General features: G+C 40.9%; 1 protein-coding gene across 1 annotated transcript in view; it reads left to right on the top strand.

Annotated features, from left to right (window-relative positions):
* Window positions 1–15915, top strand: part of LOC306855602 (membrane-associated phosphatidylinositol transfer protein 3-like) — a gene marked incomplete at both ends in the record, with an annotated part of 159023 nt that overhangs the window by 40186 nt on the left and 102922 nt on the right. The window contains 2 exons of the mRNA XM_079394375.1: window positions 12302–12372; window positions 12456–12676. Of these exons, the coding sequence (XP_079250501.1) occupies window positions 12302–12372; window positions 12456–12676 (292 nt within the window). The remainder of the gene's footprint in view (window positions 1–12301; window positions 12373–12455; window positions 12677–15915) is intronic.

The raw sequence follows: 15915 nt of genomic DNA, 5'->3' as shown, positions 1-15915 counted from the left end.
TAGTAAATGGGAGTATTTAAAATATAAACTTAGAGAATTTTCAATAACATACGGGAAAAATCTTAAGAAAAAGAGATTAGCGAAAGAAATTCAGTTAATAAATAAGATTAATACATGCTGCTGCAAATCTACTCTATCAGATGAAGATAAGAAAAAGCTTATTAATTTACATTCTTCACTGGATGAACTTTATGTAAGGAAGGCAAAGGGGGCATACGTGAGATCAAGAGCAAAATGGATGGAGGAGGGAGAGAAAAATAGTTCATACTTTTGTAATCTTGAAAAGAGACGTCAAGTAAGAAATGCTGTTGATAGTTTATTGATAAATCAGATTGAATGTTTTGATAACAATATTATTGCAAGAGAGGTGTTTCAATTTTACTCTAATTTATATACCTCATCTTACTCTAGTGCTGATTCTGAATATTTCTTTAAGAAAGTTAAAAATAATATCCCTATCATTCAGAATTCATTTAAAGATCTTTGTGACTCTGATTTGACCATTCAAGATTTAGATTTAGCCTTAAAAAAAATGAAAACCGGTAAATCCCCTGGGCAAGATGGCCTAACCTCGGAATTTTACAAGTTCTTTTGGGAAGAATTAAAACTGCTGTTATTTGAAGCACTACAAGATTGTATTAGACATAATAATCTATTGCCTACTATGAAGCAGGGTCTTATTATTTTAATTCCAAAACCTGGAAAAGACAAAAGAATTTTAGAAAATCTACGACCTATCACGCTTCTTAACACTGATTACAAAATATTTTCAGGAGTGATTGCTGCCAGATTAAGGGTGGGTCTTCCTCAAATAATTAGTGAGACTCAATCTGGGTTCCTTAAAGGTAGATCAATTCACAACAATATTCGTTTGGTGCTTGATATTTTAGAATACAGTAATTTAATTGAAAATGATGGTTTTATTTTATTTTTAGATTTTTTAAAAGCGTTTGATAGGGTAGAACATTCGTTTCTTTTTCTGACACTTAGTCATTTTGGTTTTGGGCCAAAATTTATTAATATCATCAAAATGCTTTACAATGATATTAATAGTTCGGTGGCTCTTCCCAAGGGAACTTGTCCAAGATTTCAGGTGAACAGAGGCATAAGACAAGGCTGTGGAAGTTCACCTTTGTTATTTATTATGGTTGCGGAAATGCTAGCCATTCTAGTTAAAAATGGAATTATTGCTGGAATTAATTTCATGGATCATCAATTTATTATTAGTCAGCTGGCTGATGATACAACCCTTTTTTTAAAAGATCATACGCAAATCCCATTAGCATTTCATTATGTAGAGTGTTTTGCCAAAGCATCAGGATTACAGCTAAATACATCGAAGTGTGAACTTATGGCTATTCAAGAGCTTCGATTGACTTCATTATATAATGTTTCAATTAAGAAGGAGGTGAAATATTTAGGTATCACAATTTCAAAAGATGTAAAGAAAATGGAAATGTTAAATATTGACAAAAAAATTGAAAAATGTAGATTAATTATGAATTCTTGGTTACAGAGGGATATCACAATTTTCGGGAGAATATTGTTATCGAAAATCGATAGTATCTCTAGATTAATTTACCCAGGTTTTTCATTGCCAATTTCTTCCAGAAAGATAAAAGCAATTAATAAACTTAATTTTGATTTCATCTGGAGAAAGAAGTACCACTATATAAGGAAAAATGATATAATAAGAGCATATGAGGATGGTGGGTTAAAGGCAATAGATTTTGATATTATGAATGGGGTACTTAAACTTAAATGGCTTCAGTCTTTTATTAGTAATGAGCATTCATACTGGTTTGCAATTCCATCCAGTTTGTTTAAACAATTTGGAGGTATAAAGTTTTTTCTACATTGTGACTTGAGATATCTAAAATTCCATTTAAACTGTCGGATTTTCATAAACAAGTCCTCTTGTATTGGAAAATGTTGTTTAAACATAATTTCAGTCCTCACAATGTTTCTTTATGGAATAATCGTTGCATTTTATTTCAAAGGAAATCTTTATTTTTGGAGGACTGGTGGCAAAGAGGTATTTGGTCAGTGCTGCACATTATGGATAAGAATGGCTGCCTTCTTGGATTTAATGATTTCTGCACCAAATTCAATTTTAAGTGTGAGGAAAAAGTTTATTTGAGAGTTATTAAGAGTATTCCTTTACCATTCCTTAATATGTTAAAGGGGATTTTAACATATTCTAGTATTATTCCCAAGATTTTGGATCTTAAATTAGGCAGTATAAATTTTGTAGACAAGAAATGTACTAATAAGTTTTTAAGAAATTGTCTTGTGCAGGAATGCCATCCTGGTCCAATAAGAAGGAACTATATTTTTCAACATCTAAATAGGAAATCAATTAATGAATTTAGATGCAAGTATTTGTTATTCCCTCTTCCACCAAAATATAAAGAAGTGCACTTTAAAATTTTGTACGATATTTATCCTGCTAAGGAATTTTTGAGATTAAGATTTAATGTGGACGATAATATTTGTCAATTCTGTAATAAGGATGCAGAAACTGTTGAACATCTATTTCTTCATTGTAATCTGGTTAATTCATTTTGGACTGAAGTATGTATTTGGATTAAACAAAGAATATCTATTTTTCCATCTATTACTTGGGACATGGTGAAATTTGGAGTTCATTTGGAGAACAAAAGTTTAGACTTTGTTGTAAACTGTTTACTTCTCATGTTAAAATACTTTATTCACAAGTGTAAAGTTTTGAAAATAGCACCCCAGCTTATTGTATTTAAAAAGGAGCTTGCCATGTATATAGAGGCCCTAAAAATTATGAGAAAGGAAAAGGCCAAGAAATGATTTGATTTGTTTAATAAGTGTGATTTTGTTTGATCCCCTACGTTGCTTAAGGATGCATGAATGTATTCTTTATTTATTTTATTTGTTTCATTTGGATTAATATCTGGTATGGTGGTTTATTTCTCTGTTATAGTATGAATAATATGAATGTCTCAGTCTGAAAGGATTTACAGTTGTATTTGTTAGCCTATTTTGTTCTGTTATAATGTTGTTGAAATAATAAAAAAAAAAAAAAAAAAAATTCTAAGAAACGATATTTTCTTGGCCACAGAAAACACTTTCCCAAGTATTAATAGATTAGAGCATGTAGTAAGGGTCAAAATCGTAAAGAGACATTTAATTTGCATTTAAGGGAAGTCGTGACCTAATGGTTAGAGAGTCGGAATAGTAATCCAAAGGTTGCGGGTTCGAGTCTCGGGCCGGCAGGGATTGTAGGTGGGGGGAGTGAATGTCCAGCGTGCTCTCCACCCTCAATACCACGACTGAGGTGCCCTTGAGCAAGGCACCGAACCCCCAACTGCTCACTGGGCGCCGCAGCATAAATGGCTGCCCACTGCTCCGGGTGTGTGTTCACAGTGTGTGTGTGTGTTCACTGCTGTGTGTGTGCACGTTGGATGGGTTAAATGCACAGCACGAATTCCGAGTATGGGTCACCATACTTGGCAGTATGTCACTTCACTTCACTTCACTTCACTTAATAACTCATGTAATTTGTGCACACAACTTATATTACGGTAACTAAACACTAACGCAAACTAGTCTATCAAACATACATACGTACTCATACATGGGTAGTTGATGGATGAAACCATCAGGAAAACCAGAGAATGCGGTCATTTAACCACCTGAGTAAAACCATCAGCACCGTTTATAACGGGGTCTATAACTTGTACTAATAACCTCTGTTTTGTTTAGTTAAATGTACAATGCTTGCAATGCATTTTGTCGTGACGAGTGTCAGGAATGCAGTCTCAGATGAAAGTCTTAATGGTTTCAAGGTTTTGGACTCCCGATCACGTTCTTGTGGGTTGAAGGGTGATGAATTCCAAAGATGTTCTGAGGTAGAAATGTTCTTTCCTGGTAGAAAGTGGAAAAGAGCTAAGAAAGAGATCTGCTGAGGTCCGAGGATCCTTTGTTGAATGGAAAGTCAAGGCCGCAAGGCCTGGCACAAAAACGTAAGAGTGTTCAGAAGAGTTTTAGCTCACATCCTCATCTTCTCAGAATCTACCAGAACCGCAGACTGCCGGGGCGTCACTTACGTGAGAGCTTTATCTGCTATAGCGGTCACACCTCTGGGGGGTCAAAGAGCCTACGGTGACTTGAACTTTTGGAGGGAAAGTTTACGACTCTTTGTCTCCATGCATGGTAATTTGCATATGAACAGGATTGGACGTTGATATACAAACTATTAAAGATTCTTAGAACACTTATATGTTGAATAGGTATCAACATATAATATACACTCTCAATTAGATCATCCGAAGACGAATTGATAGAGACCAAACATGATATACATGAGGTAATATTAACTAGTGTTCTATCATAAGCATGCATAAAACAGGATACAATACACAAAAACATATACAAGAACAGTAATAATATACACAATGACCTGGAGATATGTGTGTTCATTCAAAGAAAGTCTTTTCTATGAATTAATTAGAGAAGAGTCCATGTCTCTTTCCTAAGGGGAAAAGAAGTGAGTTCCCGCGTTCTTTTGAGCAATAAAACAAGTGTTATCAGATGGGTTGCCATGAAACCAGAGCCCTGTTCTGCCTTCTTAGGTGTTAGATGCATTTCAGGGGAAGGGTCCACAGACCCTCATAGTTGGCCTTTTGGTTAGGTGAGGGGGCATAAGAGATTATTTGTTAAATATAACAAATAGTTGTGTGATTGGTCCAAATGTTACATAATTCCCCTCTTTCGAACGTTGTTGTCCGTCCAATTGACCACAGCGAGCGACGTTAAAGATGCAGAACAATCAAACACGCACCTGCTACCCACAGCTGGGAGACAGTGGCGGCTCTCAGGCTGTTGGTTGCCTCCAGGAGTGGTTGTGGTGCTGTGGTAATGTTAGCTGTAGCAGGGTGTGGGTCCTCGAGCTTGTGCAGCAGGTGTCGAGGCAGTGTCACCTGTCGTACTGAAGTGAGTTGGTCCGGGTCAGATGGTTGTTGATGTTGTTAGCCAGTAGGCTATCTGTGGTACCCGCGGTGTGGAACAGCCGGGTTAGACTCTCACTGGTGAGAGTGCAGAGAGTTTCAGACTGACCTTGTGATGATGGCAGAAGGGCAGCAGGTGGTTGTTAGCCCTCTGTTCTGCTGGAACGTCACCAGAAGTCTGATGTTTGTGGTGTCCAGGGATTGAAATGAACTTTTTCACTCACCAGCCAATCTGGCTACTAAATTTTTAAGTTACCGGCCATTCATAACTTCTATCAGCCAAAAAAAAACAAAACACCGAAATAAACCAACAGCTTGATGCTGTCTACACTGTAAGTGACAAAGCGACCATTGCAAATCATTTTGTGTCAGGACTAAGGGTGTGCAATATTGATAAAACAATAATCTCAACATGTTCTGGGATTTTATCGATAAAGATAATTAGATGATATTTTGCTGAGTGTGTTATTGTGCTGGTATCTTAAGGACTGTTGTGGACAGCTGCCTCCTAATGTTTTTGATATTCTTCATATTCTGTGTGGTCAGTTCACAGCAGTGATAGAAATTAATCTTTTCCAATACATTTAAATTGATTTGTACCTTTTATGGGCATTTTTACCTTTATAAAGCCATTTTTATGCATCATCTTTTGAGTAAAATTTTTACATTTAATCAGTCAATTATAATAATAATAATACATTTAGGCTGTTGCCAAACAAACGAAATCAGTATCAATAAAATTTATCTTTACAGAAGACGCATCTGAAGTGGCATTTAGATGTTTTTTTCACATGTTAATGCAACTTTGAGGGACATGGAATGCTTTAACTTGCAGTTAGAAATGCATAAATAATGTTTTGATATTTTAAACATGAAACATTAAAAATATTTGAAATTATTTAAATAATGAAAAGATACTGTAAATGTGAAATTTAAACCGCCAGTAGGTGGCATCAAGTCACTGTTAATAAGTGAGTCATTGCGACTGAACCGAATCATTTAAACGGTTGATTCATTGTATTCAATTGTAAGTCGCTTTGGATAAAAGCGTCTGCCAAATTACTAAATGTAAATGTAAATGTCATTCAGGATTCAAACACCATCATGTTGCTCAGAGACGCAAAACAGTGCTGTGGCTGTGTTTGGAATTTTTTCTCTTGTCGAAATAGCACAAAAACAGGAAATATGGTGTCTAAAACGTAAGTCTCTTGATAGTAACTTATAGTTTATTGAACTGTTGAATAAAATCAATATCACATTTGTAACCATGCTGATTTTTTAAGCGGCACTCTTCGTGTGATATTGATTAACTTAAAGAATTGATATAACTATATACATGTTCTGCCCCCTTATCTTGAATTATGATCATTCCTAATGCATATTAATAGACTGAATCATGCAGTGAAAGAACGCCCGCACACTAAGTTAGTCTAACCAGACTTCATCACATAGACTGAACTCTGTAGGTGTGTTTTGTTTGGTTTTTTGCAATATACTCCATAATGTCATGATGTCTCACGAGTTCAGTATTTGCGCTAAACCTGAGCAGATTTTGCTTGCATGAACTTCCCCAAGACATTAATGAGTGAACATAACTTAGGAAAAGTAACCCGCCAAATTGGCTAGTGATTTGATAACGTTACCCACCAACGTTGCCTGAGTTGTGTTGGTAGAGGTTTCGCTGTTGGGCATGTGGGCCTGTTGCTCCATCCAATGTTGTCTGGCTGCTTCTGGGGTGTCGACTGGTTTAAAGGGACCCTTGGAGGGGTCTGATGCTGTGTTGCATCAGGCAAGGAGTCAGAGGTCTGTCCTTCGCAGTACTCCTCAGTTGAGTTTTGTTCACAGAGCTCTTTTGCTAGAGACAGCAGTTCCTGTAACTCAGAAGTAGGCGTGTCCAGCTGTTTGGCACCTGTGTGAAGGGTGTGGAGGAGGATGATGTAGGGGGACTGTCGTTGGACATGCCGTGGTGTTCGCAGGACGAGGATGGCCTTTTCCATGGTCTCTGCCAGTGGTTGGTCTGGAACCGCTGGCTAGTGGCTTTCTGTTGAAGGGCCTTGCGTTGTGGCAATGCTGGGTGCCTTCTGGTGCCTGCTTTGGATTCTGGGTTGTGCAGTTCAGAATCAGTGGGGTCTTACAAACACCTTTGGTAGAGGCCTTGTGCTTGTTAAAGGCCTTCTTTGTCAGATCACGCAGTTGTTGAATAGGCATTGTGTGGCAGGCCATAATGCTTAAATGGTGACTTACAATGGGGTGGAGGTTCCGGAGGAAAATGTTCTTGAAGATGGTATCCTCCTCCATCCCAGGTTCATGGTGAGCTCCGAAGTAAGCTCGTCGAAGTCTTTCATGACGGCCCTGTTCGATGGCTAGGGCAGCGATCAGTCCGTGTTCTGACTCTGGCTCTGAGAATTCCTTTATGATAGCTTGTTTAAGCTGCTGGTAGTCTGATTGGATGTGTTCTGGCTGTCGGGCCAGGAAGTGTTACACTTCTCAGCTAGCGGTGATCCAGAGCAGATAGAGTCTATCTTGGTGTTTCACACTGGTCCAAGACTGCAGGTGGAAATCAATTTCTCTTAAGTAAGCGTGCAGATGGCCTTCTAAGGCCTTAGTTCTGGTGTCCCTCTTGTTAAGTTCCACATATGCTGTTTTTAACAGTGTCTTTGTGTGAAATAATTCTCTTTGCAGGTCCTGTCTGGTGGATTTTTCACGCTGCGCTTGGTGTCCAGCAGCTGTTAGAGCCTCCTGAAGCCTCGTGATTTCCTTCTGTTGCGCCATTCTGTAAGGTTCTTTGCCTCCGTTCTGTGCCCTTTCTCGCTGAGTGGGTCTCAGTTCCCTGTAGAACTCTGTGACTTGGTGTTTCACACTGGCTCATTCTGGCCCAGTCCCGAGAGCAGTTGTGCGATCACAGGGAGCTGGTGTTATGGCACCTCAGCCAGTTGGGGTTTCGGGTCAACTGGGAAAAGAGCAAGCTCTCCCCTGTGCAGAGAATCTCTTTTCTCGGTGTGGAGTTAGAATTGGTGAGTATGACGGCACGCCTCATGGATGAGCGCGCCCAATCAGTGCTGAACTGCCTGAGTTCCTTCGGAGGCAGGACCGTGGTGCCACTGAAACAGTTTCAGAGGCTCCTGGGGCATATGGCATCCGCAGCTGCAGTCACGGCCCTCGGATTGCTTCATATGACAACTTCAGCACTGGTTGCACTCCCGAGGTGGGCATGGTGCCGCGGTTCACTTCGGGTGTATATCACACGGGAGTGTCGCCGCTCTTTCAGCCCCTGGACGGACCTTGCTTTTCTACGGGCCGGGGTGCCCTTAGAACAAGTGTCCCGGCATGTTGTTGTCACAACAGATGCCTTCAGCACGGGCTGGGGCGCTACATGCAACGGGCAGGCAGCCTCGAGGCTCTGGACGGGGCCTCGACTGCTTTGGCACATCAATTGCCTGGAGCTGTTGGCAGTGCATCTGGCCTTGCGGCAGTTTTGGCCACTGCTGCTAGGCAAGCATGTGTTGGTCCGTACGGACAACACTTTGGCTGTGTCGTACATCAACCAGCTGGGAGGTGTACGATCACGGCGCATGTCACAGCTCGCCCGCCATCTCCTCCTCTGAAGTCACAAGCAGCTCAGATTGCTGCGCGCTGTCCACATTCCGGGGGAGCTCAATCGTGCGGCCGATGCGCTCTCACGACAGCTCATTTTCCTCGGAGAGTGGCGACTCCATCCCGAGACGATCCGACTGATCTGGAGTCGATTTGGGGAAGCTCAGTTAGACCTGTTTGCTTCCCACGAGTCCTTCCACTGCCAGCTACATTTCTCCCTGACCGAGGGGCCCCTCGGCACGGACACGCTGGCACAAAGCTGGCCTCGGGCTTTATGCAAGTATGCATTTCCCCCAGTGAGCCTGCTCGCAAAGACACTGTGCAAGGTCAGGGAGGACGAGGAGCAGGTCCTGTTGGTCGCGCCGTATTGGCCCACCCGGACCTGGTTTCCCGAACTCATTCTCCTCGCGTCAGCCCCTCCCTGGCGCATTCCTCTGAGGAAGGAACTCCTTTCTCAGGGGCTCGGCACCATATGGCACCCGCGTCCAGATCTGTGGATCCTTCATGTGTGGTTCCTGGACGGGACGCGGCAGACTTAAGTGGTCTACCACAGGCCGTGGTAGACACCATCACTCAGGCTAGAGCTCCTTCAACAAGTCAAGCCTATGCACTGAAGTGGAGTCTGTTCGCGAACTGGTGTTATTCTCCCCGGGAAGACCCACGAAGATGCACGATTGGAGTAGTGCTTTCTTTCCTGCAAGAAAGGTTGGAGCGTAGGCTGTCACCCTCCACCTTGAAAGTGTATGTGGCTGCTATTGCGGCCCATCACGATGCAGTGGACGGCCGGTCCCTGGGAAAGCATGATCTCATCGTGAGGTTCCTGAGGGGTGCCAGGAGGTTGAATCCCCCTAGGTCACCCTTGATGCCCTCCTGGGACCTCTCTATCGTCCTGGCTGGACTTCAGAGGGGTCCCTTTGAGCCGCTGGACTCAGTCGAGCTGAAATTTCTGTCGGCTAAGACAGCGCTCCTGACCTCGCTCACTTCCATCAAAAGGGTCGGGGACGTCCAAGCATTTTCGGTGAGCGAAATGCCTGGATACGTGCCCAAGGTTCTCACCACGCCCTTCCGCGATCAGGTGGTAAACCTGCAAGCACTGTCTTCGGAGGAGGCAGATTCAGCCTTGGCGTTGTATTCCCCACACGTGTATTCGTCCATGGTACAGTTTCCCTGGCGGTAAACCCGTGTCTTCCCTTTGACAGAGCTCTGTCAGGCCCTGCTGGCAGCCCTCCTTCCTACTCCTAGGTAGGATCTGCCCCAGGGTCCAGTCGTATGTAGTAGTGCCCCAGGCCTGGGCCAGTCCATATCAGTGTCTCCACATGTTACCTCCCTTCAGGCAGGATGTGGCCTCCGTAGCGCCCTTCTCCGGAAGGCTCGCTTCCCTGTCGTTACTGCCAAGCTGTAACAACAAATAGGAAAGACTTGACGCGGTCTTTCATAGAAGGTCGAAATCCCTTCCGATTTCTTGGGGAAAGGAACAGCGGCTTGGCTATCTCCAGCAGCAATGTACTCAGTGGTCCCTGCGGGCACCAAGGTTAGCGAATTTGCGCTGGGGCAATGGGAAGGTTGCGACCTTCGCATGGCATTTGCCTGTCACGCGCTAGCTTGTCAAACATCTGCATGCCACAAGGTCGTGACGGGTTTCAGGTTGTGGCGCTTTTCATATGACCCCTATGTCATCACGACATAACTTGTAATGACCGACAGATAGGGAATGTCTCGGTTACGTACGTAACCCTCGTTCCCTGATGGAGGGAACGGAGACGTTATGTCCCCATGCCACAATCTTGAACCATCGCTGGTTGCCTAGGACTCGTTCTTGGCTCCTCAGCGGGTAAAACCTGATGAGTGGATGCACCTGTCGGCCTTTTATACCCGTATGTACGGGGAGTGGCTCAGGTATGCAAAATCCACTAGCCAATTTTCATTGGCGTTTTCTCTTAAGTCAGAGATGTTTGGGGCTTCCAAGTAAATCCCCTATGTCGTCACGACATAACGTCTCCATTCCCTCCATCAGGGAACAAGGGTTACGTACGTAACCGAGACGTTTTTTTTAAACATTAGTTTCTCATTTATTTGGTTACACAGTATTTGCTGATTTTTATTATATTTAAACTGTGTATTTCTTTTTCTTCATTATTTTGCATCAAGGTGTATGTCGTCCGTGCCTCCAAACATTCTTATTCGTTTTGCTTATAAACGTTCTACATTTCTTAATTATTTGTTCCTCATTCTTTACTGATTTTTAGTTTTGTATACCTATTTAAATTTGTGTAAGTTATTTGTTATTTTATATTAGGCATAGCATGGTGTATTTTTATTCATTTTGTTAATAAAAGTTCTATGTTCTACGTTGTATTTAGTTGTTGCTTGAATTGAATTCAAGCAATTGATGTCGAATTGCTGCTAATTTAAAAGTGAAAGTAAAATGCGCACAATGCTTTTATAAGCTATTTAAGCAAAGGAAAGTGAGAGAAAGAGGGAAAACTCAAACAAACTAAAAACAAACTAAGTGAAAGTAAAATGTGCAGGGTTCTTTCTCAAACTAGACTATTTAAAATGGAAGGAAAGTGAGGGAAAGACTGAAAACTCAAATGAACTAAAAGCAAACAACTGCTTGATGCCGAATTGCCACTAATTTGAAAGCGTAAGTAAAATGCGCACGGCGCTTGCAGGCTATTTAAAACGAAGGAAAGCGAGTATGAAGTACATTCATGTGTATTTGCTAACTTATTAACTTGAACTTGAACAGAGGTGCAATAACGATCTGTCACATCACATTTAAAAGCGTCAAAACAGCATTCATTATTTGTATTTCGTGATGGAATGTACGGATTTGAAAGCTGAGAGTTTGTTTCTTATCAGAAAAGCACAGAACTCACAGTAAGAAAGCACAACTCTTTGTGATTATTGGATGCGAGGCGTGGTACAAATGTTTAGTGTATAGAGAAAAACTGTGGATCTGGCAATGCTGACTTGAACTACGAGTGATTCATCTGGTCAAATAGAGCCTGCTTTAATGTAGCTTTTTTTTTAACTGTTAATGCCTTATTGTCTTGTTAATTTTGATAGCCCTAAATTCAACAGAGATTTTCTTCACTCACAGTATGAGTTGCAGTCTGACACGTTTTTCCGCCGCCTTTTGAGTGATAGGATATAATCGGCCCTGATCATGGGCCGATTATATCCTATATATCTATCACAAATAAATTGCTTTTATCCACCGATACCGATTGTTGGCCGATACATCGGTGCATCTCTAGTTTCAGCCAATCAATGATGGTGACACTGCAAATAAGAATGTTTACCCAGTTTAGGAATGTACAGTGTAAATGTCGTCTTTTGAATACCCAAGATTTATAGTTAAACCTGGCTAAATTATAAGCAGTACGAAGCATGAAGCAAGATAACCCTGGATTTAATTATTTATAATTATGAAGTTAATTATTTCAAGTGTGAAAAGCCCTTAAAGAGTGAGATAATGCAGTAATGAAGAAGACTTAGCCAAATTGGCTCAACAATATGGAAGTAACTGATTTTTTAAAAAATAATTCCATACTGGTTTGAGGAAAAGAGAACAAAGGTTCTTCTTAGAGAATACAACTGTCCCATCAGTCATCAATAAGACAGATGGTTTGAGGTAGAAACTGTTGCTTCACTGCAGAGAAGCATAAAGTCTATTCAACCACTCACTACAGTATTTCTGTCTGTCTCTCATTGACCACTAGAGAGCCTGTACAGGCTGCGGCACCCCCGATGTGCACCACAGAGCAGTGTGGATGGATTGGAAGACATGGAGGTTAGTCCTCATTATCCCACTTCTAATCACATTGAATTATTCCCTCAGTTTTTACTAATTCCATCTCTTTCTCTCTTCTGCAGAGGAAGTGCAGGACACAATTGCTCATCCTGTTGATTCATGGAGGTCATATCTTGGATTCCGGAGGTGGCGACCCTGGAGGAAAGGCAGGTGACGCTGCCACTCTGGCGTCCGTGTTGGAGCGTGTGGCACGGACGCACTTCCAGGCAGCAGCAGACAGTATGCTGGTCAGACTGGTGCCCTGCCCGCCCGTGTGTGCTGATGCCTTCTCTTTGATCTCAAAGTAAGGTGTAGAAATAACAATGCAAAGGTCAAATATGCTATTCCTTTTTGATGATTATGTTAATGCTAAAGCATTATTGCTAGCATGGTAACTCTTGTTTTGGTTCACGAGTTTGCCTGCCCATTCAGTCCTGCTAGATAATGCTAAACAAACTTGGCTTGCTGTCCTCGAAGAAGGCTTGAACCTGAGGCTCGGCTTGAGCTCTGAGTAAGAACCACCCTATAATTGTATGATGTGAAGGAGGAATGAAAGAAATAGAGGAGGAGAAAGGGAGGTGGAGGGATGATGGAAGAATTGTTGCTGGGTTAGCAAAACGACTGCTGCTTATATACACCCGTAATGATGATTGACAGGACTGAATGTTTAGGATTCTCTCGAACTATACGTTTGGAACTTCATTTAAAGATTAGCCTTGTGTGGGTTCTCAGTGTCCTGACTTAAGAATTTGAAGCTTTCACTTTACAATTTAAAGGTACGCTTAGTAATATTTTATTCAATGAAAAAGTTTTACCACCAAATAAATGTACAGTACTTTTGAAAATTGTTTAAAAATCTACAGTACACTCCAGAGAAGACTCCATTCATATCAGTGCTTTTTTAATGAGCTTATTATGTTATTAGTCGATATTAGTCCATTCTTTTTAGTACATACTAGGGATGGGAAGATTCCCCGATTCGCTCGTGCATCGGCATAAAAAGGTAACAATGTGATGCATCGGATTAAAAAGATGCATCGGCTACAAGTTGGCATTTATATCGCGATGCATCGTTTCTAACATATTTGCAACGGTGAATTTTTTTATTTATTTATATATAATTACTAGTGGATGCGCTATACTTTTATTTAGAAAGTGACTAATAATCTGACTGATTTCTCCTTTCAAAACGGTTTCTCAAGTGCGTTCTCTCATCAACGCTGCTGCGTGAATATGACGAATCACAACAACACTACGGAGACCTGAACAAAATCGGGGATTAAAGTCCAAAACCTGACTTGAAATAACCTAACAAATCAGTTGGGACTAAAGCGGTTCCATAAAGGACAAATTAAATTCACACAATTTCACTAATTTGTGCACTCTTATTCTTAAGCAGCCCTTAATGTCGATCATGGATCAAATTGATTCACCATGGCAAACAACAAATATATCTGTGCTGTTTAATGCATTTGCATAATGCGTTGTGTTTTCCTCAGTGCATAACTTACATGTCACAAGTATATTTTTCAGCTGTAAATGTTAGAAAGTGATGCAAACATCCATTTTGCTGTCAGGAGTGGGGAGGCACGCGAGAGCAACGAGTGCTGCTGCGCGCATGCACACTAAACAGACGGAGCGCAATCGAATAGGAGCACAATAATTCTGAGTAAAATTTACATTTTCCTAAAATATTTGTTGTTGGACATTAAATGCGTCTTTTGTAGAATTTTAAACCTACATATAAGTAGGTTTAAAGTAGTCCTGACTTGGACTACTCACATCCAAACACAGGTTAAGAAAGCCAGGCAAAGACTGTACCATCTGCGACAGCTGAGGAAATTCAGGGTCTCACCAGCAATCCTGAAAACTTTCTATTCAGGGACCATATAAAGTGTATTGACTCTCAGTGTGGTGCATCTCAGTGTGGTATGGAAACAGCTCCAATCAGGACTGCAAAGCACTACAGAGAGTTTTACGCTTAGCTGAGCGCATCTCAGGGTCTGCTCTCCCCTCTCTGCAGGACATTTACCTCAAACGCTGCAAAAATAGAGCTGTAAAAATCATCAAGGACTCAAATCACCCTGGTAACCATCTATTCACTTGGCTTCCATCTGGTAAGCGCTTCCGTAGCCTGATGGCAAAAACTGAGAGACTTAGGAGGAGCTTCTTCCCCCAGGCCATCAGGCTCCTAAACTCTAACTCCGTGTCATAAAATCACTTGACTCCATGTTAACATCACCATATCAATAAGCTATTCATATTTTTCTATCTCATCATATTTTTCTATCTCACTATTCATATTTCACTATCTCATATTGCTGCTATTTAAATACCCTGTACAACTCTTTTGCTCATTCTTTTGCACATTCCTGTTATATTACTATTTATGTCAACAACACTGACCTGCACATTTATATTTATACTTATATTTTTTATCTTTTATTTTATTTTATTCTTTTATTTTTTTCTACTTTTATTTTTCTTAACACTTGTATTCTATACAATCGCACTGTCATTGGAGCGGACCTGACTTACATTTCACTGCTGGTTATACTCTGTATAATTGTGTATGTGACGAATAAAAAAATCTTGAATCTTGAAAAATCTTGATCTCTTGAATCTTGAGTATATTTTTATGATAGCAGTAACTGTATATGGAATGCCAATCCTGCCATAATTAGAAATAAATAAATCAATCAATAAATAAATGTACAAAGAAACGTAAAAAAGCAAAAATGAATATATAAATAAATATACAAAGAAAATTTATATTCACATTTATGTATTTATTTACATATTTATTTATTTCTACATTTATATTTTCCCACATTTATTTATTTCTACATTTATTTATTTTCACATTTATTTATTTATACATTTCTTTGTCTGTAGGGTAATGAGGAGGGCATGTTTTACGTCAGGAAAAGCACTGGAGCCAGAGTAGTCGAGGGGTAAGCTTGATGCCACAGTGACACAGGACACCTTGTGGTGCCCAAACGAAGTATTAAAGTGTAGCCTACATGACGCACCTGTTGATAGTGTGGGATGAATGACTTAGATGGGCGATATGGCCAAAATCTTATATCACGTTTATTATTTAAGTTTCACGTGGGGGGTTGTTTCGGCTGGGAAGCGTGCAATCTGTGATCGCGTGCATTTGCTGAAGCTCGGGAAAGCGTGCAATCGCTCTCTTATGCGCGCTGTTTTGTTTTTAGGTTTCACTTTCAATGCATTCAACGCATGTTTCCAAGATTCGGAATAGAAGAAGGTTACTGTAGAAGATTTGTTGCCTCACGCCACTTCCTGTGTGGACAGTCACCGCATCAACTGATTATAATGGGTTCTCTTGGTGTAGACACGGCTTAAGATACTGAATAATCACAAGTCTTAGGCTGGAAATATCCAGAATTAGGTCACACAAAAGGTGTCCATGGGAACGGAGCTAGTGAAGCACACACGCCATGCATTGAGCATACAAGCATCATGCTCATCCAAACAACGCCTGTCGTGTGCCCTCAGCTTTTTCAGCTAATTGTATTT

This window comes from Barbus barbus (assembly GCF_936440315.1).
Source record: "Barbus barbus genome assembly, chromosome: 36".
Classification (NCBI taxonomy): domain Eukaryota; kingdom Metazoa; phylum Chordata; class Actinopteri; order Cypriniformes; family Cyprinidae; genus Barbus; species Barbus barbus.
The sequence above is the reverse complement of the archived record's forward strand: the minus strand, read 5'-3'. Positions and strand labels throughout refer to the sequence as shown.